The sequence below is a fragment of the Xenopus laevis genome, chromosome 5L (genome assembly GCF_017654675.1).
Source record: "Xenopus laevis strain J_2021 chromosome 5L, Xenopus_laevis_v10.1, whole genome shotgun sequence".
Taxonomy (NCBI): Eukaryota; Metazoa; Chordata; class Amphibia; order Anura; family Pipidae; genus Xenopus; species Xenopus laevis.
Window position 1 is genome coordinate 128,329,608 of NC_054379.1, and position 25,028 is coordinate 128,354,635.

Sequence of the window (25,028 nt, forward strand, 5' to 3'; positions counted from 1 at the left end):
TTCAGTTACATTGAGAAGGAAAAACAGCAGCCTGCCAGAAAGCATTTCTCTCCTAAAGTGCAGGCACAAGTCACATGACCAGGGGCAGCTGGGAAATTGACAAAATGTCTAGCCCCATGTCAGATTTCAAAATTGAATATAAAATAATCTGTTTGCTCTTTTGAGAAATGGATTTCAGTGCAGAATTCTGCTGGAGTATCACTATTAACTGATGCGTTTTGAAAAAAACATGTTTTCCGATGACAGGATCCCTTTAATATTGCAGGCTGCCCTGTGAAAAAAAGTATCAAGGCTCCTCTCCATATTGCATTACTGCCCCACCTTTGCCCCACACCCATGATTGAATGGTTTGGACAGTGCGGGTTACCAGTCCCCCCTTACAGAGTCTGCTGCTAGTCTGCTGTTAGTTACATCACTAAATACAGGGTAGGATAATAATAGGAGCAAATGATTGTCAATGGTCTAGTAATGCATAGCAACCAATCAGATTTTTGCATTCAAGCAGTTGACTAGTAGCTATTACCTGCAGATTGGCTGCTATGGGTTTATAGCCCCCAAGGTTCACTCAAAACGTTGTAAAAGGAGCAAAATGAGCTTGCTTTATACAATGTTTTGTATCTCAATAAATTCAAGCGACCAGAAATAGACAAGTAAAAGATGGATTATTATGACCATGAAATGGAACCAGTGCTCTAGCCCTTTATAAGGAACACTCGGTGATATTGTATCACAGATATTTATCTCTAAGCTATTATTCCAAAACAAAATTCACATTTTCCCAATGGTATTAAGCTTTATAAACCCTATATCATAATATAGCACGGAATTTCTCTCTTGAAGGCACATAAAAGTATCTGCCATAACAACCTGTGTAAGTGGAGATCTCCGCACAACAACTGAGCCTACATTACTCTTACTGCTTCCCGTTAGTGCAACCACGTTCTCTTTGATATGAAGTGACCTTTTGTACAGACCTTTTGTATGAAGAGTGCCCTTCATTTCTTTCCTACAGAACTGGAAATGTAATCATACCGGCCTCTTAAAAACTACCAGTCAAGCTCTAGCAAAACAAATCTATTACCCCTTTATTGATATGTTCTACATTGCCTTAAATCAAGCCAGTTCCAAAATGTGACTAAAAACACAGGGATTCTGCTGAGCTTTTTCTTGTCCTAAATAGAAAACTATTGAGCTGGAAGCCAGAGCTGGATTCCCAGTGTTTGTGAATGTGAAAGGGGAGTATAAAATATGTATAAAAGGGTACAAAAAGGCCTGCAGGGAACAAGGTGTTCTAACTATGAATTGAGTGGATAGCTGGCATTTATTTTACTGTACCCAATGTTGTACAATGTGCTACATCCAGGTGGATCTTATATATATATATATATATATATATATATATATATATATATATATATATATATATATATATATATATATCCCATTTATGTTAATATATCAGGACTTGTGCATACAGCTACTAATTCTTGCTTCCTTTTAATAACTTCTCTGAGGGTGTCACTGATTTAGCCTTGCAAAGGATCAAGCTCTCGTTTTATCACCTCCTTTAATAGACTAGAATGGGCACAATTAAGGGATTGATTTACTAACATTTGGATTTCATTTTTTTTCACAAATCTTTTTTTCTCAAAAAATGTTTTTTTTTAAATTTGAGATTTATTAAGTGTTAAAACCACAACAAACTCTAATATAAAACGGTGCCAATTAAAGGCTGTCAAGGCCCTATAGAAGTCAGTGGGAACTCTGTTGATCCTATTGGACCATTTTAAATTAGGGATGCACCGAATCCACTATTTTAGGATTTGGCCGAATCCTTTGTGAAAGATTTAGCCGAATGCCGAACTGAACTCAGACCCTAATTTGCATATGTAAATTAGGGACACGAGGGAGAAAGAGAACCACTTGCGCAGTACGCTGCTAAAATCTTTTTGATTTTTTTCTTTGTGTGACAAAAAGCCATGTGATTTTTTGGATTCGGTTCGGTCAGGCTCTTGGATTCAACCGAATCCTGCTGAAAAAGGCTGAATCTTGGCCGAATCCCAAACCAAATCCTGGAGTTGGTGCATCCCTATTTTTAATCAATTAAAAATTGAGGTTTTCTAATTGTTTTTTTTTTTTTTAGTTCGTATTTTTTTTTATTCAGATCTTTTTATAACTTTCATGGCATTCGTGATCTTAGAGAAATAGAGTTTAATCGTGGTTTTAAAGACCTCTAAAACCACAAAAACCCTATGTAAGCATAGGTATCCATACTAAGAACACTTCCTCAGATTTATTCTATGGCACAGTGGCTCTTTGAAAATAATCATACTTCGAGGCAATGTAGAAATTGTGAGTATGGGACATTGCATTGTAATTTCTATTTAGCAAACAGCTGGACCTCAGCAAATAAAAATATGAATAATAATTATACAGTCCTTTCAACCAATTCTTATAAAATCCGTCAGGTCTGTCCCTTGCTTAGGTTTAATAGATGTAGCATGGAAGGGGAGTATAGCATTTAATATTTACAGTCAGTCTGGTTCCTATAATGCAATGCCACTTAGCCACCAGTCCCGCAATGTGCGATAGCCACGATTCAATGACCTAAGGGCAATGTCTAGTGTCATTTTCTGCTTGAATGCAGTGATATTTTAGAAAGCATGTACTGTATGCACTTTGCTAGATAACAGTGAAGGCCGGCAAGGACTGTTTTTTTGCTAATTTGCTATGGAATTCTATGGACCATATCACTTTTAAGGTAATGAAGTTTGTAGTTTTTACAAAGAGCTGTGGTGCCAGTCTGCTTTACAGAGGCCCTCTCACACTAAACACCTATACCTTCCTAGTCCCCATAGGTTCCATAGCTCATGTATTCCTTCCCCCTATACATTCAGGGGCTGATTCACCAAGGGTCAATATCGAGGGTTAATTAACCCTCGATATTCGACTGGGAATTAAAATCCTTCGACTTCGAATATCGAAGTTGAAGGATTTAGCGCAGATAGTACGATTGAACGATCGAAGGATCGAAGGATTATTCCTTCAATGAAACGATTCGAAGGATTTTAATCCAACGATTGAAGGAATATCCTTCGATCAAAAAATCTTAGGAAAGCCTATGGGGACCTTCCCCATAGGCTAACATTGAGTTCGGTAGCTTTTAGATGGCGAACTAGGGGGTCGAAGTTTTTTTTAAAGATTATCGATTATCGAATGGTTGAATAGTCGAACGATTTTTAGTTTGAATCCTTCGAAGTAGAAGTCGTAGTCGAAGGTCGAAGTAGCCCATTCGATGGTCGAAGTAGCAAAAAAATTTTTCAGTAAGAAGTTTTATTACATTCACTGCGCACTGGCGCAAACTATAACATTTGCAAACCGTCTTCCCCTGTCGGAAATGGTTGCCAAACAGTTTCCGGGTTCGCAAAAGCTATATTAAATTTACACAAAGGCTAATTTTTTTCGCACAAAGGCATAACATTAGTGATGGGCGAATTTGCGCCGTTTCGCTTCGCCGAAAAATTCGCGAAACGGCGCCGGCGTCCGTTTTTCCGGAAAAAATTTTTTTGACGCCGGCGAATTTTTGCCGCGAATTTTCGCGGGCGTTTCGCGAATTTATTCACTCGCGGCGAAACGCGCGAATTCGCGCCTGGCGAATAAATTCGCCCATCACTACATAACATTTCACAGTGCGAATATTTTTTCCGTTACCAACTTTTATCACATTCCCCCATATTTGTTTTGATTTTTTGTGGGTTTTGAATTTTTGTTTGCTTTTTGTTCAGCAGTTCTTTGATGTGTAATTGCAGCAGCTATAAGTTGCTATGGTTCAGTTTACCCTAGTAACCCGACTGTGGTTTAAATGAGAGATTTGATGAAGAATAGAAGAAGGTCTGAATAGAAAAATAAGTAATAAAGGCTGTAGCCTTACAGAGAAATCGTTTTCGGCTTCCGTCGTCGGTGACCCCCATCTGACAGAAAGCGGTAGAACAAAAAGACAAAAACTTCAAAATAAATAAAAAATGAAGGCCAATTGATTGATTAGAATTCTATAACATACTAAACGCTACTTTATCTGTTTCTATATGTTTTTGACTGCTTTTAAGAAGTTGAATACAATCCTTCTCTATGGGGCTGCGGTTAATCCTCGATGCTCAGACCAAAATAAAATGGATTATATATTCGGTATAATATAATAATATCTCATAATCAACATGACATTTCCCAGGTCTAAAATAGTTCAGTGATAGTTTTACATGAAATACAGAGCAAATGAATGAACGTTCTCCCTGAATTACTTTGGATGTATCTCTGAACTGTGGGAAGTATAAAACTCTATCTAGCCATAATTCCAAGGGAGGGATGAGGAACATCCAATCATTTCATTACTATGAAAAGGTGGCTGCAAAAATTAAAGCAAGATAAATCAATTTGCATCTAAATGGCAGAATGGAAGTGCTCTTTTAACGCACCAGAACACTAATTTAGCTATATTCCGAAAAGCGTTCAAGTACGTTCCTATTCGTTTTGTGATTATTGCAAGGAAATTATTGATCCTTCCAGCGGTCAGAAGTCTGTGAGCCTGAGCTCCTCAGTCAAATAACGGTCAATTTGATCTCATACATTTCATCTCTTGTAATACTGAAATATATGGGCACCGAGTTTCGTTTGCTTAAAGGGAAAAAGAGCCTAATTTATAAATGTAATTTTCTCTATAGAACTTTGAAGCACAGATCTGCTAGTGGGTATGTTTTATTGATTTATTTTTATATATATAATATAAAATTCTATAACATTTTATATATATAAAATTCTGCATTGAGAAGAAATGTGGAAAAGGCAAGATTTTAGTGAACGTTAATGAATACATTGAATAAAAGTGGATGAAAGAAGAAAACCTGCATCACCCCTCTAAATACCCAAGTAAAGAAAGTACCACTGCCCCCCCCCTCTCTACCCTATCTTGTAGCCAGGTTCCTATCCATGTACAAACAACATTACAAAGCCCAACAGATCGTAGTTTACAAAGCAGTTGTTTATGGGGCCCTGTATCAAAAGCTTTGGAAATCTTTGCCACATCTACGGCACCCCCACTATCCAAGTCCCTATACACAGGCAGATAAACCAGTCTCAATGGCCTGAATCAACAGATTAAGTCCTAGTTAGTACAAGCTTAGCTCTGTCATATCACATTGTATTAGTGTGAGGCAGGACGGTTAGAATAAGCAGCTCCAGCCCCACCAAAGAGTGAATGGGAGTAGATTCTCAGTGGATACCTTACCAGTTAGGGGTGATACCTGCTAGTGTCTTGGCTTCAGCATTGTAAAAGGGAATGTAGAGACAGGTCCATTGGTATTGATACTGGAGGCTGGTGGCAAAAACTGGAAGGTGGAGAACAACAGAGGTTGTGAATAATGAATAAGAAATGTGCGTGAAAAGGTGGAGCTAACTGTACTGATTGTGTCTGGAATTGATGGACACGTAGGTGCAGATATATTATTCCTTGAGTTTTGGACATATCGATGTAAAAAGATCATGTTTTCTTTTCTCCAAACCTACAAACGACACACAACACCACTGTCGGATGAAGACGCATTGTGCGGCGTTGGTATCAGACAGTTTTGTCGTGTCGGATCCATGTAGTTTGTAGGTGCGATGTTTCTATAACTTACATTATATTCCGTACCTCTGACTGGTCGTCAGTGTTTTCTCTCAGCGCGTCAGATCGGAAGAGATCACGCTATGAAGTCCGGCCCTATGTCTACTAAAAAAGTAATATAAACATTAATTAAACCCAACAGAATTTTTTTGCTTCCAGCAAGTATTAATTATATCATAGTTTGGATCAAGTACAAGGTATTGTTTTAGAAGGCACTCATCTTTAAAAATGTGAATTATTTGATTAAAATGGAGTCATTCCGTAATTCAAAGCTTTCTGGATAATGGGTTTCCAGATAACAGATCCCAAACCTGTATTCTCTTAGCACAAGGGGCAGTATGATGACTGGACCTATAAATCAGAACATATCCAGCATCCCTTGTTGAAGACATCCCTGTCCTATTTCGATACCCTGACTCCTCTGAATACAGATCTCAGAAGTGAAATGTAGGGCCAAGGTTACTGCAGATAAACACTGGTAGCTCTGCCCTAGTTTTCCCATCTGTCACATGAACTCAGTGTCGCAGGATAATGCAAGTCAGATGTAGATACTGTCAGTTCATACAAATAATACAATGTGTCTCATATTGCTCTGCAGTCACTGCAAGATAGCACTCATTTTATATTTTATAGCATATTTTGGATTTTTATGTATCAAGTAGGAAAATGACATGTTACAGTATACATCATAATAAAAGATATTACCAGTGAATACATTGTGTAAATCAAAAGTAACAGAAAACTGCTAGCTGCAGTACAGATCAGTATCCCGGCACCAGTGAGGGTCCTGCCTTGTGCCTCCAAGGCCTCAGTGATCCTTTCCTTCACACTGGCACTATATAAGTAACAAATTACACTAAGGGGCCAATTTATCAAGGGTTGAATTGAAAATTTGAATTTTTTTATGGTCAAAACTCTCAAATTTGACTAGGGGTTATCCTTTCGATTAGAGATTTTCTAAAAATTTCAAATCCGATTTTTGAGATTTATTATACTCTGGCCCTTTAAAAATTCGAGTTTGACTATTCGCCATCTAACACCTGCTGATTGCTGTTTAAGTCAATGGGAGAGATCTAGGGATCAGCTTGAAGATGTTTGCAGCCTTCCTGACATTCAAACTCGAATCGAGTTTGATCAAATTCGATCCGAGTTTTCAGATTGTTCCAATTCGTCCGAGTTAAAAAAAAAATAATCAATTTTATTAATACATTTCGATTGGTTGAATTTATGGGATTTTTAAAAAACTCACATGAATTCAAAATTCGACTCTTGATAAATGTGCCTCCCCGTCTGTCAGCGACACCTTAGGAATTATTTGCAGAACCCTCTCATCCCCTCTTCCTCATCTCTTACTACTCCACCATGCATTGTATATGATGGGGAAAAAGCTGCCTTCTGTATTAAATATTATTATACAGGTATGGGTCTGTAATCCAGACATTAAGATGAAAATTTTAAAAGCAATTAAAAAAAGTCTTTATTTCTGGTGAACAACCTGAAAAGAACTGTGTTTGAAAAGTGTTTGGAAGGTAAAAACCCCATTTAAGCAAATAATTCAGATTCTCTGTAATAATAAAACAGTACCTTGTACTTGATCTAAACTAAGATGTAATTAATTGGAAATTGGCAGCCAAACATTCCAGAAAACTCCAGGTCCCAAGCATTCTGGATAACAGGGTTCATACCTGTAATCTTCTTATTCTGCATACTATTTGCTATCATATTGATTTTTATGTTTTTATTGTAAAAAACAAATAAAATATTTCAAACCATACCTGTATATTTATATCTAGCTGACATTTTACATCCTGTAGTGCTTTACAGAGATTATCATTCACAGTGGCCAAAGTAGAGCTTAAAATATAAGGTTGCATTATAGATTAGAAGAGACTCACCATTGCAAGCTTTGATTTTTGTTTACCCTTGGACTGGGCTTTTTTTTTAATGAGACCACACTGTTATTAACCTTAGGGTCGGGGCACAGGGGCAGATTCAGGTGGCGGCTAATCTCCTCTTCTTTTTGGAGACTAATCTCCCTGATCTGCTTTCCCCTGCCTTCCGCCGGCTAAAATGAAAGTCGCCTGGGGGGCAGGCACTGGGATCGCTTCATTTTCCGAAGTCGCCAGTAATTGCCTCACAAGGAAACTTGCAGCGACTTCAGAAAACGAAAGCGCTCAGAGTACCTGCTCCCGGGTGATTTTCATTTTAGCCAGGCGGAAGGCAGATCAGGGAGATTAGTGGCCTGGCCACTAAACTCCCCGAATCTGCCCGTGTGCCCAGACCCTAAAGTTTATATTTGTTTATTTTTATTAAACATTATTTGAGAGCAGAGCTACACATCACTATCTTCTTTACTTAAAATCTAAGGTCACAATAAATAAATAAATAGACACTTAGGGCAAAGACACGCTCAAATTTGGGGAGATTAGTCGCCCAGCGTCAAATCTCCTCTTCTTCTGGGCGACTAATCTCTCCAAACTGCCTCACGCTGGCTAGAATGTAAATTGCAGGCGGCATGGCAATCGGTGCATTACGTTTTCTGAAGTCGCCCGAACTTGTCTCACAAGGAAACTGGGGCAACTTCGGAAAATGAAGTGCTCCGAGTGCCATCCTGCAGTCGATTTGGTAGGAGGCAGTTCCGGGAGATTAGTTGCCCCGAGGAAGAGGTGATTTATCTTCAGGCGACTAAATCTCCCCGAATCTGAGCGTGTGTCAGTGCCCTATATGTAGAAAACCTAGATGTACATCAGGCTTCATTTGTCCATGTATTTCTTTCAACTGCTCCTTAAAAAGTCTCATCCATCATATCCAGTTCAGTGGAAGTCTAGGAACCGTGTTTTATAATCATAGTTTTGTTTTACATGATTCAGAGTTGTCAGGCGTGTATCTGAATAAGCGAATGCTTAGAAGGTAGTTTTATTTTCTTTAAAAAGAGAATCAAAACCGAAAACATGAATTTCCAAATGGAAAAGTAATGCTGGCACCATGAGGTCAGATTAGGTCCCCAGACCAGTAACGAGGAGCAAATGATGTAAATCAGGAAATGACTAGCGCATGATTCTGCTTTAGACGTGTCCGTGTCATTATGCCAAGTGCAGTTTTGAGAGAATTAAACAAATATATATGTGTCCACATATATAAGTCTCATAAACAAAAATAAAGATATAAAGTGAATAAAGTTAAATACTGAGTGGGGTCATTTATCAATGCCCTGAATACAAATGGACCACTAGCAGTGCTCCTCACCTTGCCAACCACTCCAGAGCTTGTACATGTAATGAAGGTCCAGTTAAGGTGGCCATACACATTACAAAAACAATCTTTTCTGCAACCATTGGTCCGGGAAAGATCATTCATTTTCAAAACAGACAGGCATGGGGTTATTTATCAAAGGTCGAATGTTAGAGTTTTTTATACTTCAAATGAACTCAATTCTGCGATTTCGAGTTGAGAAACCCAAAAAGTTAAATTGATTGAGTTTTCAGCGAAAAAGACAGGAATCGCTGGAATTGATTGCGTTTTCGGGCAAAACCCTCCAAAACAAACTCTAAAATCATGAAGGCTATTAACATCTTCAAATGGTTTAAAGGGCCTCTGCCATTGACTCCTACATGACCTCGACCAGTTTTTGATGGTGTATTTTCGGATTCAAGGTATTTCCAGGGTCGGGGTATAATAAATCTCGAATTTTTGTGGAATAAACAACTCGAACCTTAATAAATTACCCTCTTAAGAGTTGACGATTCAGCAGTGGCTGATGTTTGGGCGCCTGATAAAAATTTCCCACCTGCCTAAGTCTTTTTCAGATATAAGTCGGCTTGTCTCCTGCCATACATGCACTGAATTTTGTATAATATATAATTTTGCATGATAATATCTTTGGGCCTCCCCCATCACATCGCTCATGAATACAGTGCTGGAGCTCAAAGGACTGTGTCTGTGGGTGCAAAAAACTTGACTGTTTCATGCACTTTGCACTAGTCCACTAGCCACTAGTGGCTGCTACTGTTCCCCTGGATATGGGAAACCAATACCTATAACTAAGATATAAAAATAATGGAATGAGCAACTGTACATTTTACATGCATATAAATACATATTATAAAACAAACATGGAGGAGCAAACCTCCATATAGATACATAGTACATACATCAATAAGAGCCAATAAAAGTGGATAAAACCTGCAGCCAAATACCAGCTGGCACCATAAGATACAATCTCTGTTCTCAAACACAAGGCACTCTAGTATATATAGTGAGTAAAGTACCCATTATTGTAAAATATAAGGATATTATAAGTCACCAAGGAGTTCCATGACCATATAAAAGCACGAGGCTGAAGTATAGGTAATGGAACTCCGAGGTTACTTCTAATATCCTCATATTTTCCAACAAGGGGTACTTTATTTATTATAATACACAAGTTTTAGTGACTCATGTGACAAACATGACATCACTACTCACGGTTAATAACTGATAACATCACTAGTCACCGTTTATAAGGATTTAATTTACAGGATATTCATGGCTTTTGTGTATTATAAGGTCATACACAACCCTGGCACCCTGGGCCCTGCAGTGACGGCTCATGTGGCAGCCAATCACCTTTTCTATGTACACAGTGATAACCAACCCATAAACTAATGTTCAGTTACAAGTATAACTAAAACATCAACCTCTGAGCAGAGATTTACAAGTAAATGGCAATACCAAGCTCTCAAAACTTTTTCCATTACTAGATATAAACATGGCAAGATTTACAGACACAATGTTAATAGACATCCCTTTATCCATTTCTGCCACAGTATCAATTTAGTATAAAAAAAAAATAACGGCAAACAAAATAAATGCTCTCCATACTGGTTTTTATATGGGTACATAAAAATATTTCATTTATTTGAATATATTTAGAAAATACAATGTATTTCCAAATTCATTTAAAACTTTTCTTATAAGAAAGAATAAAACAAATGCATAACTAAATATACACTGGATCTATTCACAGTATTATTTATCTGCATAGAATAATGGCAAAAAAAACCAAACAATTCTACTGTTTAATTAATATTGCATAGATACAACCATACCTTCCTTTTTGAGCCCAACAGAAACTATATAGAGACATCTGGAATGCTTGATTCAAATTTAGAACACTATACTTAAAACCTATAAAAACAGAAAATATGAATAAAAAATGAATTTGTTTTGCAATTAACATAGAATTATTCTGGGAATTAGAAAAATATAAAGTTTGTTTAAATATGAGATTATGGAAAAAGTCATTGCTTTATTTTAAAGCTTTAAGGATTTCCCTCTACTCTGTCAGTATGAAGAAGAAATGGAATTAAGGTGGTAATGTTAGCGGCTTGAATATTTCTTACAATATTACGATACCATGTCGGATAAAAGGATCTAAGCCATTACAAGTCTGGTTTGGATACCCACTGTAGAGGTATCCCCTTCATTTCATTTCACTTATTCCTATTGTAGTCCGTTGTAGTCAGTTTCTAGAATAGTATATAATTTTATGATAACACAAAAGCCTATTTATCAAAATTCAAATTCATGAATTTGAGTTTTTTTCCATTTGAATAAAATCTAAATTTTACCAAACTCAAATGTTTGTTTATTAAAATGTGCTTGGAAAAAACTAGATCTAATAAAACTTGAATCCAGGGAATTCATATTCTAGTCATCATTTTCAATGGGTCTACAAATGGTCAACGAAATGAAAAAATAGTTGAATTGAAAAAAACACCTATTAACTTCTACATGAACGCGGCAGCCAAATTCTATTTAGATTGAGATTTTTGAGTTTTTGGTGCTTAATCAGTCTCTAAATTTTGAGCTTTTGAAACTCTGATTTGAATTTTTGAGTTTAAGCTCAAACTAAAAAACTTAAAATTCAAACGTTGATAAATCAGCCCTTAAATCTGTACTGTAATGAAGCAGCTGCTGTGTCAGGACTGACCGCTTTTTCTCTGTAACAAGACACTTTGATAAATAGCAAATAAGAGGAAGCCAACCAGTAACAAAGACCAGTTTGCTTTTACTTAAATATTTGCTTGCAAAATGGATGACAATGAATATGTTATATTTGGCTTACTAAACTGTAATTTAGCCTTTGCAACCATTTTAGTGTAACACTGTTCATATCACTGTGAGATTCTGTGGATTCTAAATATGTGACCTCTTTCAAAAAAGGAGCAGAAAGAGGTTCTTAGTGGGGCCCATCAGCTGATTGGAAGTGATATCAGTCTGTATTATGATACAAGGCATATCCTAAATTTAGCAGCAGCTTTTTCTGCAAGTAAGGTGGAGGTTTAATTCATATGAAGTGGTTACTCTTCACTTAATATGACGTTGATGCAACGTAAAATGTTTAAAAAAAAGAAATGTCTACATTGTGACTATGTGCATTGTTTCTTTATCAGATTACTCATCATGGCCTAATGTAATGTGTAACAACATGTCTGTTGATAATCTTGTATCCTTCATCCCCCTTTTCCTTTCTGTATCCCCACTTCCTATGTTGTTTAAAACTTTAATAAACAGATATTTGAAAAAAAAAAAAAAAAAAAGAAATGTCCAATGCAGAGATGTATGTGACACTTGAAACACATAGTTTGTCAGCAGTGACTTCCATAATGTCATTTAAAAAATAAAATGTACAGGTATGTGACATTTATCCAGAATGCTGGCATCCTGGGGTTTTCCAGTGAATGGATCTTTCTGTAATTTGGATCATCATACCTTATTTACTAGAAAATCATGTAAACAGTAAATAAATAGTGATGGGCGAATTTGCGACGTTTCGCTTCGCCGAAAAATTCACGAATTTTGCAAAACGGCGAAAAATTCGCGAAATGGCGCAGGCGTCTCGTTTTTGACGCCGGCGCCCGTTTTTGACGCGGCACCCGTTTTTTCGGAAAAATAATTTCTTACGCCGGCGAATTTTTTCCGCGAATTTTCGCGGGCGTTTCGCGAATCGTGCAAATTCGCTGCAAATTCACGCCTGGCGAATAAATTCGCCCATCACTATAAATAAACCCAATAGGCTGGATTTGCTTCAAATAAGGATTAATTATATCTTAGTTTGGATCAAGTACAAGGTACTGTTTTATTATTATAGAAAAAAAAAATAATTTTTAACAAATTTGATTATAATGGAGTCTATGGGAGAAGGCTTTTCTGTAATTCATTGCTTTCTGGATAACAGATCCCATACCTGTAATGTAATGAAGAACTTTTTGGTCAAATGAAGCAGGTTGTACAAGATTGCTTTGTGAGTCTATTTGTTCTGAAGTTAGAAGAGACCTTTTCTTTTGTCCTTCTAGCAGGACCAGCATGCTGCAAATTGGTTGGATCTACTGTACCTTTAATGTCAGGGAGTTTCCAAACGGAGTTTCTCATAGCCTTTGTTCTTTTAGAATACCGGTAGTTTAGCTCTGTTTTTAAGCTAGGAAGACCCATGATATTCGTTGTGCTTTAATAATGACCTGCATCTGTATATTGGAATGTGACAGAAATGTCATGCCTTTTATATTCAAGGAATACTTTTTACTTTATGTTCCTGTGACAGTGAAGTATTGAGCCAGTTATAGAATTAAGAGCTCAAGCTTCTACAAAATTCTTCAAGTTATACATTGATTTTTAACATTTTTGTCCAAATAATTAACTGGATGCATTTTTTTCCTTATAAGGTCACAATTCATTGAACGGATATTGAGTAAAAAAAAATAGATTTCAAATTCAAAATGCAGAAATAAGTTTTCAAGTTACAGCAAATGACAACGTCTTTAAAAGTATGTAGCTATAGTACAATTGACTAACCTGTTATTAAGGATAGACCTTTCCTTTTGAGTCCAAGCCCAACCTCTAATATGTTGTGTGTGAGTTACAGGAAGTGTTAGCAGTTGCAAGTTGCACATAGGGAATACACAAGCGAAGAACATGGGGCAATATCCAATGCAGTCTTGTTAAGAAGCACAATTTGCAGAAATAGCTTTAGAGTGGTGGCACACGTTCAGATTCAGGGAGATTAGTCACCCAGCAACAAATCTCCTCTTCAGGCGACTAATCTCCCTGAAATATCTTCCAGACGGCAAGAATGTGCATAGCCGGCAGGGTGGCACTCTGTTCTCTATGGTTTTTCGGAGTGGCCCGAAGTTTCTTCATGAGGCATGGTATGTGATTTATACCAATTGGTCACAACGGACAAATAGTCACCTGCCAAATTGGTCAGAAACCAATTAAAATGAATCACTTGGGAAAACGCAGTGGATAGCTTGCTGCTGATCCCAACCACCTACAACAATGCCTGTGTGCGTATAAAGCCAGCAGGACATACATATATTTTTGCAAAGTGGCTGAGCTTGTGTGCCAAATGTTGTAGATGGGTTAGCCTCCTATGAATGGCAAGTTTCTTGATGTAGCGGTTTTTGTAAATGACATAATTGAATAGCTAAGGTGTCCAATGTCGATCTGTACCGACTCACACTGGTGACATATTCATGGGCAGGGAGTTGTAGACTGAGGGGCATAATTGATGCATACGTATTCCACGGTACACCCAATTCATTTTGGAAAGACTATTTCAGGCTATTTGTGAAGAAATGTCTCTTCGACCTTAAAGCCTTTAAACATAAGTATAATGTTTAGTTTAGAAAATGGCTACATGAATAAGCATCATTGGAGGTTTAGACATTCACATGAAATAGCCCTAGTATGTTAATTAATGTTCGGTGCTTAGTAAAGTGCTAGGGATCCAATCCCATTAAGCAGATCACAGTCATGATTTACTGGAAAAAAACACAATAGAATTACTTTGAGGCAATGAATGAATCCAGCATTAACCTGAATATCTGGACAATGAAACCACAACATTTACTCTTGTTTAGCCTCAGTATTAAATAGTTTTTTTATATTCTGTATTTTTCCAAAGTGTATATGGGCAGTTATTAGCACAGTCCAGCTTGGCTGTATGAGTTCTGCCCTGCAGTAGCAAAATGATGGCTGAAACGACATGTTCTTTTTGTATAGTTGCAATGGGAACCTTCTGTTGTGCTGGTATCTTTACAGGTATGAAGTGTTTTGGTAGCACCTGTTAACTTTTGACATTTTATTTTCCCTGGGGTACTAGCACCACAGATATTTATATAGGTTTTTAATGGGGACTGTCATTCTCTATTCAGTGGAGTAGAGATCATTGTTATAAACTCCTGTTTCTGGCTTCAGGGAGCAATTAGAACCTGCTGTCAACTGAACTCGCAGCTCAAAGTGAGGGGAAGAGCCTGACATGGCTTCAGGGTATTTTGCCAAGGTGTCAGCTCTGTGTAGTTTATCATCCACATAATAACATCCAACAAGCACAGGGGGAAAAAGCAACAAAAGATAGGTCATAGCTAAATAACATTAATTAGTAAATGATTGTGTCACTTGGACTGGACAGAAAAAAGGTGGTCATATTTTGCACTAGGTACAACACCTAGTTTCCCTTATAAAAGTAAACAATGTATAATCCAGTAAATTCACCTTTCATGAGAAAACTGTAGGCTCTAATAAATGCGACCCAGTTACACATGTGCAGTTCTGTCATCAGTGCCTAATGGTGACATATGTGATGTATTATCAAGGCTGAAGTCATAACTTCCCAGTCCAAGGTCACCTTCATATACATTTTCTCTGCCCTCTCTCTGTGCTGGGATACTCATTTCTCTTGGCTGGCTTGCTGTGGATGTGGGTTCCTCATAGCTGGTGGTCAATTCATCATGGTTTACAATGCAGTCCATGTCATCGTCTTTTAGCTTTTCCTGCTTGCACAGAAACACAAGTTTGGTGAGCAATTGTTTACAGTTATGGTCACATGGTAGACACATATAAGACTCAAGTTATTTCATTTGAAGGAAACTTCTTTTTGGGTTGGAAAAGAGACATTTGTGCATTAACATTCAATCCTTCGGAATACCACTTACCTGATTATTTTTTTAGTTAAGAACAGAAGTCAGTTTATTAGCGTTATACAAGGCTTAGCCAGTGTCATTCCCAACCATATTTTTCTTTGCGTTTGGTTAATGGACGTATCGATAGGTGAATACATAATGACATATAAGACTTCATGTTGCTTAAAAATGTCTCTAATTGAACCTGCAGGTTTTGCTTATATTCCATTTCTATGCAACTCTTGTTCATAACTCCCAAAGCTCTCCTATCAATGTGTCCTGGTCAACAACCAAAAGACCACAAAGCAAGTAAAGGGTGTTCTATGGTAATTTATGAATGTGCTCTCTCAACCTAACTTCATTTTCCATTTTCCATTGATGCTATTTTGCTTATTCGACTAGGAGAGAATTCCTTGGGACGTGAATAAAATCTGAAGTACAACAAACCCTTATATAAATCACCAAACATCTTATAATGCTGAAAAAATGACATATTGGTAAAGAATTTATAAAATGTCAACTACAGAGTCTACTATAATAGCAATTCCAAATTTGGGTAAGAACATGTTTTTAAATTAGAGTGCCTTTTAACAGAAATGACTGTAAGCTGAATATACTCCAAAGCCTGTATTTATAACAGCACAGATTCAGGCAGGTCAACCTGCTTTTGACATTGAAATATTAAAAAAAAAAAAAAAATGGAATAAACTGAATTTCCATCATTGGGAATTCGACTGATTGGCTATAAATTCATAGTTCTCTTTGTAAGTGTGATAACCCAGTGCTGGGTATTGCAGAACTAGAGGAATCCACACAGAGATGCCAGACTGCAGGGTAGAAGAAAAGCTTTATTCCTGGCTATTCTCTCCATGCTCTCTGCTCCTCCCATCTCACTTCCTCTTCCTGTGTCCATTGCCTTTCTTATTACTACACCCAGTACTAAGCTGCTAATGCATATTAAAATGAACATTTAGAGGGTTATTTACTAAAATGCAAATTTATCTCATTATTTAAATTAAAAAACCACAACCAAACTACCATACCCGAGTTTACCTTATTTATTATTGAAAAAAAATAAATTTAATCAGTTTAGGTAAAAACTCAATAAATTCGAGCAAAATCCCAAAACATTTTTTTTTCCTGAATGGCTTGATTTTTTTTTAAGGATTTTTTCCCAAAAAGCCCAAATGTTTTGTATTTTTGCTCAAACAGTCTAAAATGTTTGGATTTTCCAGTTAATTCCAGCACAGGAACTTCAAAATAGGATAGACCTCTGGCGTTGACTTATACACAATCTCGGCAGGAGGATTTTCAGATACAGATTTTTTGCTGCATCAGGCTTTAATAAATCATGAAAAATTTGAGTTTTGCCCCAAAAAGCCAGACCGAAATTTAGTAAATAACCCCCTTTATATTCTCAAAGGAATGGATAGCACAACATTACAGTAAGCAATACAAGTCTGGAAGAGCAGAGTTGCTCTGGGCAGGACGTTGGCAATGGCCATACACTGATGTTATTAAGGTCATTGCCAGAACTGGAAATGGCAGAAAGCAGACACGACAAAGAATGAACCCCCACCCATTTTCTCATAGCTTGTAGAGAAAGCACATAAAAGTACATTACGCCTAATATATGCACAATTAAGCAAACAAAACTGAAGTTAAGACTGCCTTTCAGCTGTCACGGCCGGCACCCAACACCAGAACAAGTGCTCGAATCCTGGGTCTGAGCTAAACTTCACCAGTGGTGTGACCACCTTTGAGCTTCGGGAGGAGCCCTCAGCCTAATCGGGTGCCACCTGGTCTTACGAGAGGTTCAAGCAAGTGTTCTGGCAGGCAATGGGGCACGGCTGGTAGCTAGAGTCTTTGGGACCGAGGATCACGGTAACAGACAAGGATAAGGCAGAAGGATCGTCAGACAAGCTGGGTCGTGGCAGGCAGAAAGCAAGGGTCGTCAGGCAGGCAAGGGTCAAAACCGGGTATCAAGCAGGAAGGGTACAAGCAGAAGAGTAGTCGGATATCAGGCACTGGTCAGGATACAGAATTCGGGATGGTCAAGGTACAGGCTGGGTCAAACACGGATAATCAGATTCAAACAGACAAAATAGCACAAGGCTTCAGAACAGAGCACCAGAAACAAGTTCTATCACGGGCAGTTTGCTGGGAGTGGAAGTGGCCTATTTATACCCTGTTTGGACGCCAAGGTTTTCGCGCCAAAATCGGCGCACACACGCGTCAGGATCGACGCGCGCGCGTCCGCGTCAATAAAGGAAACGAGACGCGGGCGCGCGCGTCCTAAGGAGGCAAGATGGTGGAACCACGAGGCGGGCGTCCCCGCGGCCGGCGTCCCCGCGGCCGATTTACAGCACCCCCAATCCCAGGTAAAACAGATTTCCTTACATTACCCCCCTCTCTAGGGGGGGGACACCGGACCCCCAGGCTTCCCAGGAAACTTTAAATGGAACTGCTTCCTAAGACGATCAGCCTTGATGTCATCAACTGAGACCCAGGAGTTCTCCTCAGGACCGAATCCCTTCCACCTAGTGAGGTACTGGAGTTTGTTACGTACCATTCGGGAATCAAGGAACTCCTGGATCTCAAATTCAGGCTGACCGTCAACTTGCACTGGAGGGGGAACAGAAGTAAGGCGAGTATTAGCGGCAGGTTTAAGCAAAGAAACATGAAAAGAATCAGAAATCTTGAAATTAACAGGCAACTTAAGGCGAACAGACGAAGGGTTGATAACAGTAGTGATGGGGTAAGGACCAATGAAACGGGGACCCAGTTTAAGGGAAGGAACCTTTAACTTGATGTTTTTGGTAGAGAGCCACACCAAGTCTCCCACTTTATACTGGGGTGCTTCTCTACGTCTTTTATCAGCAGCCCTTTTCTGAGCAGAAGTAGCAGTAGACAAAGAATCATGTACCTGGGACCAAATCATGGAAAATTGTTCGACAGAGGAATTAGCGGAAGGGACAGAAGAACCAGAATTAGAGAAGGAAAAGGCTTTTGGGTGTAACCCATTAACAATAAAAAACGGAGACTCCCCAGTGGAGGAGTGGGTAGCGTTATTGTAGGCAAATTCTGCCCAGGGTAACAGTTCTGCCCAGGAAGATTGATTTTCGGACACAAAACATCTTAAAAATTGCTCTAAAGACTGGTTCACTCTTTCGGTTTGCCCATTGGTTTGTGGGTGATAGGCGGTTGAAAAAGAAAGATCGATCCCTACTAACGAGCAAAATGCGCGCCAGAACTTAGAGATAAATTGAACACCTCTGTCTGAAACAATATTACTGGGAAAACCATGCAACTTAAATATATGTTGAATAAAAAGTTCGGACAAAGTTTTGGCAGATGGGAGGTGAGGAAGAGCAATAAAATGACCCATCTTACTGAATCTATCCACCACCACCCAAATTACTGTCTTCCCCTGGGACACAGGCAACTCCACAATAAAATCCATAGAAAGATGGGTCCATGGTCTTTCAGGAATAGGGAGGGGAATCAGTAACCCTTGGGACAAATTTCTAGAAGTCTTGGAGCGTTGGCAGACAGGACAAGAATCCACAAAAGATTTAACATCTTGTTTACAGGTCGGCCACCAAGCACTTCGAGTAAGTAAAGAAAGAGTTTTACTTACACCAGGATGTCCTGCCATCTTGGAATCATGAACCTCTCTTAGAACCTGTTCTCTAAGGTCTTCAGGAACAAAAAATCTCCCAACAGGAGTGTTAGAGGGAGCGTCTGTCTGAACAGGGGATAACAAAGAAGAGAGGTCAGATTCCAAAGTAGCCACAATGACTTCACCCGGAATAATTGTACAACAGTCATCAGTTTCAGAATATATTGAGTCAAAGCTTCTGGAAAGAGCATCTGCCTTGACGTTCTTTGTACCAGGCCTAAACGTCAAGGTAAAGTTAAATCTAGAAAAGAATAAAGCCCACCTTGCCTGTCTGGGATTTAGACGCTTTGCTGACTCAATATACAACAGATTTTTATGGTCAGTGTAGATCGTAACCTGGTGTTTAGCCCCTTCTAGTAGATGCCGCCATTCTTCAAAGGCCCACTTGACAGCTAACAGTTCTCTATTCCCTATGTCATAATTTGCCTCTGCAGGAAGAAATTTTCTAGAGAAAAATGCACAGGGGTGTAACTTATTAGTTATCGGGTGCCTTTGAGAGAGAATTGCCCCTGCTCCCACCTCAGAAGCATCTACCTCGACTATAAAAGGTAGTGTTGTATCAGGATGGCGGAGGATTGGGGCAGAACTAAACTCCCTTTTGAGGAACTCGAAAGCTTGGATAGCTTCCGGAGGCCACATACTGGGGTCAGCACCTTTCTTAGTAAGATTTGTGATAGGTGCCACAATAAGTGAAAAATCTTTAATGAATTGCCTATAATAGTTGGCAAAACCTAGGAACCTTTGGGTTGCACGTAAAGAATAAGGTTGGGTCCACTCCAGGACAGCTCTTACCTTGTCTGGATCCATTTCGAGACCCTTGGAAGAAATATTAAATCCCAAGAACTGTACGGAAGCAACCTCAAAAGTACACTTCTCCAATTTGGCATACAGGTTATTAGATCTAAGCCTACGCAATACCTCACAAACATGAAGACGATGATCAGACAGATTGGCAGAGAAGATGAGGATGTCATCTAGGTAGACCACTACGTATATCCCCAGCAGGTCCCGAAAGATGTCATTGACAAACTCCTGAAACACTGCTGGGGCGTTACATAGACCAAACGGCATAACAAGGTACTCGTAGTGGCCATCCCTAGTATTAAAAGCCGTTTTCCACTCATCCCCCTCCCTGATCCGAATGAGGTTATAGGCACCCCTCAAATCAAGCTTGGAGTAGATCTTAGCATCCTTGACCTGGTCAAATAGTTCGGAGATTAATGGTAAGGGGTAGCGGTTTTTTACAGTGATTTTATTAAGCCCCCTATAATCAATACAGGGGCGTAAACCTCCGTCTTTCTTACCCACAAAAAAGAACCCTGCCCCCGCAGGGGAACAAGAGGGCCTAATGAAGCCCCTGTCAAGATTTTCTTGTATATACTCTTTCATTGCCTGGGCTTCGGGCAATGAAAGAGGGTAGGTTCTACCACGTGGAGGAATTGACCCAGGAACTAAATCAATAGGGCAGTCATACTGCCGATGCGGAGGTAAGGTCTCAGCTGCTTTTTTAGAGAAAACATCAGAAAAAACAGAATATGCTGTGGGTAACCCCTCAAGAGAAGTAGTGGCTACTACAGAGGGAAAACAAACCCCACTACATCCTGTACCCCATTGAGTCACCCCTTTAGAAACCCAGTCTATCAGAGGGTTATGCCTCTGGAGCCATGGTAAACCAAGAATAAGAGGAGAGGAAGCTCCCTCAATGAGGTATAGAGCTATCTCCTCACAGTGTAGATTATTAGCACACATAGAAAGATTTGTGGTCTTTTGGGAAACCACCCCTGATCCCAAGGGTCTTTTATCGACAGCCAGAATTCTCAAAGGAGGATTGAGGGCAACCAAAGGAATTTTATTTTTAGCAGCGAATGCTGCGTCCAAGAAATTACCCTCCGCCCCAGAATCAATGAAGGCTGACAATTTAACAGTGCCCGTAGGCCAGGTTAATTTAACAGATAATAGGACCTTGGAGGCAGATTGGGGAGAGGAAACGCCTGCACCCAAATGGAGCTCCCCTTCTCCATTTAGGCTAGGGCGTTTCCCGGCCTCTTGGAACACTGATTGAGGAAGTGACCCTTCTCCCCACAATACAAACACAACCCAAGAGACCGCCTCCGTGCCTTTTCCTCAGGAGTAAGGTGAAAGATGCCCAGCTGCATAGGCTCCTCCTGAGATTGAGACACAGAGGGGTTTGACAACTTAGCACTAAAATTATGCTTATACAAAGAAGAAGTACCCTGTTCCTCCCGATTTTCCCTCTGTCTCCTATCTACCTGGATAACCAGAGACATTAGGTCATCCAGACTGGTGGATAGGGGGTAATTGACCAGGCTGTCTTTGACAGATTTGGCTAGACCGATGCGAAACTGGCTCCTTAGAGCTGCATCGTTCCAGCCAGTCTCCACCGCCCACCTACGAAACTCTGTGCAGTAAATCTCCACCTCCCGTTTACCCTGGCGTAGTTTGCGAATAGCGGAATCGGCCGAAGAGGCGCGATCCGGGTCATCGTAAAGAATGGCCATAGAGCGGAAGAAAATATCTAAAGAGAAACGGGCAGGGTCAGTGGCTGGCAATCTAAGTGCCCAGACTTGGGGGTCACCCACTAATAGGGTCATTACGAACCTGACCTTTTCCTCGTCAGAGGGAAATGAGTGGGGGAAAAAACTGAGGTACAGCTTACAGGCCTCTTGAAAAACAAAAAACTGGGTTCTGTCCCCACCAAACTTGGCAGGAAATGCAATCTTGGGTTCCTGAGGTCTGAATACAGCACCCCTATCGGACAGGGAACCCACAGAAGGAGTAGGAACAGAACTGGCTGGCTGCTGCGAGGGTTCCAGCTGGCGTGTTAGGTTATGAAACCCCTGGAGCAAATAGTTCTGCTTTTGCTCCTGCTCCTCCATGCGTTGCAGCAGAGTAGTTAGCAACAGCTCGGAAGAAGATGGAAGTGGAGCAGCGGCAGCAGCTTCGGTGTGATCGTCGTCCTCCATGGCCCGTGATAATGTCACGGCCGGCACCCAACACCAGAACAAGTGCTCGAATCCTGGGTCTGAGCTAAACTTCACCAGTGGTGTGACCACCTTTGAGCTTCGGGAGGAGCCCTCAGCCTAATCGGGTGCCACCTGGTCTTACGAGAGGTTCAAGCAAGTGTTCTGGCAGGCAATGGGGCACGGCTGGTAGCTAGAGTCTTTGGGACCGAGGATCACGGTAACAGACAAGGATAAGGCAGAAGGATCGTCAGACAGGCTGGGTCGTGGCAGGCAGAAAGCAAGGGTCGTCAGGCAGGCAAGGGTCAAAACCGGGTATCAAGCAGGAAGGGTACAAGCAGAAGAGTAGTCGGATATCAGGCACTGGTCAGGATACAGAATTCGGGATGGTCAAGGTACAGGCTGGGTCAAACACAGATAATCAGATTCAAACAGACAAAATAGCACAAGGCTTCAGAACAGAGCACCAGAAACAAGTTCTATCACGGGCAGTTTGCTGGGAGTGGAAGTGGCCTATTTATACCCTGTTTGGACGCCAAGGTTTTCGCGCCAAAATCGGCGCACACACGCGTCAGGATCGACGCGCGCGCGTCCGCGTCAATAAAGGAAACGAGACGCGGGCGCGCGCGTCCTAAGGAGGCAAGATGGTGGAACCACGAGGCGGGCGTCCCCGCGGCCGGCGTGGCGGGCGTCCCCGCGGCCGATTTACAGCACCCCCAATCCCAGGTAAAACAGATTTCCTTACATCAGCTCAATGTAGCAATGTGTTAAACATTTTAGCAGTACAAATGAAAGCCTCTAGCTCCTAAAAAAAAAACAATGTTAAAAGCTAATAAATCTTAAGTTAAGGTAGTTCCCAAGCAAAACATCAACAGTTACAGCTTAATCATTTATTTAGTTATTCCTTGATTAGAAATCTAGAGGAAAACATGTTCAAACAGAAATGCAATGGGCTTCTGTAACTGACTTAGTAAATCTGGCAGAAAAGCAGAAAACATTTGTTCAGTCAAAATGCAAGTAAAAGTTATCCTTTACAGCTCATTTAGTCTTTTTTCCAGCAAGCTTTTTGGCCCAAAGGGCTATGAATAATTTAATGTGCAAATGGTGTATATTATACTGGTCAGATGTTGGTAGAATTATTATTCCAGCAGGCACATGCATAAATTAATGATGGGAGTGGGCCACCATATATCAGTCAAGCCTGCATAAACATGGACATGGGATACTTTTGATAGCATCAGCCTATGTTTTGAGATTCATTTGAAAAAAAAGCACAAGATTGAGAAATGTTTCATCAAAGCAGAATAAGCAAAACTGCAGTAATCGGTCATAAATAGCATGTTCCTCTGACTTCACTATGGCCTTACCCTTGAGTAAAAAATTTTTTTGTGCCTCATTCATATTAGAGAACTCAAAAGTGTTTCACTGTTATAGTTATCTATCTTTATCTGTAATGCCATGGTCAAACATAGTTACAATCTTGGTTTGGGGTGAGCCTGATGAGGGGATCAAAATTCTGCGCCTTTTCTTAAAAGCTTTTTTTTGTAGCACTGTAGGACTTTAATTGACAATATGCCAATTAACATCAATTGTTATTAAGAGCTGAATGAAACATCAGTATCAGTGCTGCCTACTTTTTCCATTCTAATAAATGGGAGCTGGCAATGGTGGTTTCAGTGGTTGTAAAAGGCCCTTTGTGTTATGACAGTAAGATTTATTTTACTACATAGTAAATTTAACTTATTTCCTTTTTTTTTACCTGCAAGTTTAAAATGACCATAAATAATTGGATACATACTTTTTCACATAAGGCTTCGGTCAGACAGATTTTACGCTATTCTATTGCATTAATCATGTCATTTTGTGCCAAATGTGTCTCCAACAATCATGCGGGAATCTTCATGATACAACCATTCCATATTAAGTTATTCCATAGACCCATCAATAAAAGGTATCAGATATCATGCTGGCATTGTCAGGTACTAATTATTGTTCCCTATAATAATCACATTATTTATAGACAGACACTTACTCCATACGCTTTGGGACTGGTGAGTAGTCGAGCAATAGGACTGCACCATTCCGGTAATGTGCTGGTAAGAGGAGGTCCGCTGTGCGTCAGAATTGGCTTTAAGTATCTGTTTAACTAGTTAAGGCTAGAAATAGTGATAGGAAGCAGAATGGTTCATTCATAGATTTCTTTTTATAGGACTTATAGGACTTGTGATAAACCGTAGGCTCTGATATACCAAACATATAACCGACATAACAAATGTATATATAAAAAAAAAATTTACAATTTAAAACAGTGGTTATTTTCAGATGTATACAATAAGTAATCTAACCTGTGGCCCTCCAGGATCCTCCACTTTATCAAAATATGATTTCATTGTCTGTCACATGACTATACACAGATACAGAGCATGTTGTGATATTTGGATGCTGCCAGTCCAGAAAGAATAAAAACTGAAATGTGTCTGCCCTGCTCTGCAATGTATGCATTAGTTAGATTTTTCTGAAACGGACTCATGAATATGGCATTCAGTTTTTCTTTTAAACCAGACACTTACCTTTGTCATCAATCGTGAATGAATAACGGTGTCCAATTGTGTGCCTGTATTAAACATATTGAATTAGCTTTATTCTCCCCATTAAACCACTGAAGCACATATTGCTGAAAACACAATATACTGTATGCCTATAGAGGATGATAAGGTTAGCTTTAACTAGATTGCACTTTAGGATAGTCTTGAAACAATGCAAAT

At 39.6% G+C, this 25,028-nt stretch overlaps 1 protein-coding gene across 3 annotated transcripts in view; it reads right to left on the reverse strand.

The window, feature by feature from the left end:
* Window positions 1–12,829: 12,829 nt before the first annotated feature.
* The window catches only part of slc9a9.L (solute carrier family 9, subfamily A (NHE9, cation proton antiporter 9), member 9 L homeolog), a 344,517-nt gene continuing 332,318 nt past the window's right edge, over window positions 12,830–25,028 (reverse strand). For 2 of the 3 annotated variants that reach the window (XM_018263826.2, XM_041563391.1), the window contains 2 exons: window positions 24,296–24,401; window positions 12,830–15,474 (listed from right to left, as the gene is read on the reverse strand). In XM_018263826.2, coding sequence (XP_018119315.1) covers window positions 15,235–15,474; window positions 24,296–24,401 — 346 coding nt within the window. In that variant the 3' untranslated portion in view covers window positions 12,830–15,234. The remainder of the gene's footprint in view (window positions 15,475–24,295; window positions 24,402–25,028) is intronic. The other variant, XM_018263827.2, reaches the window with a different exon arrangement.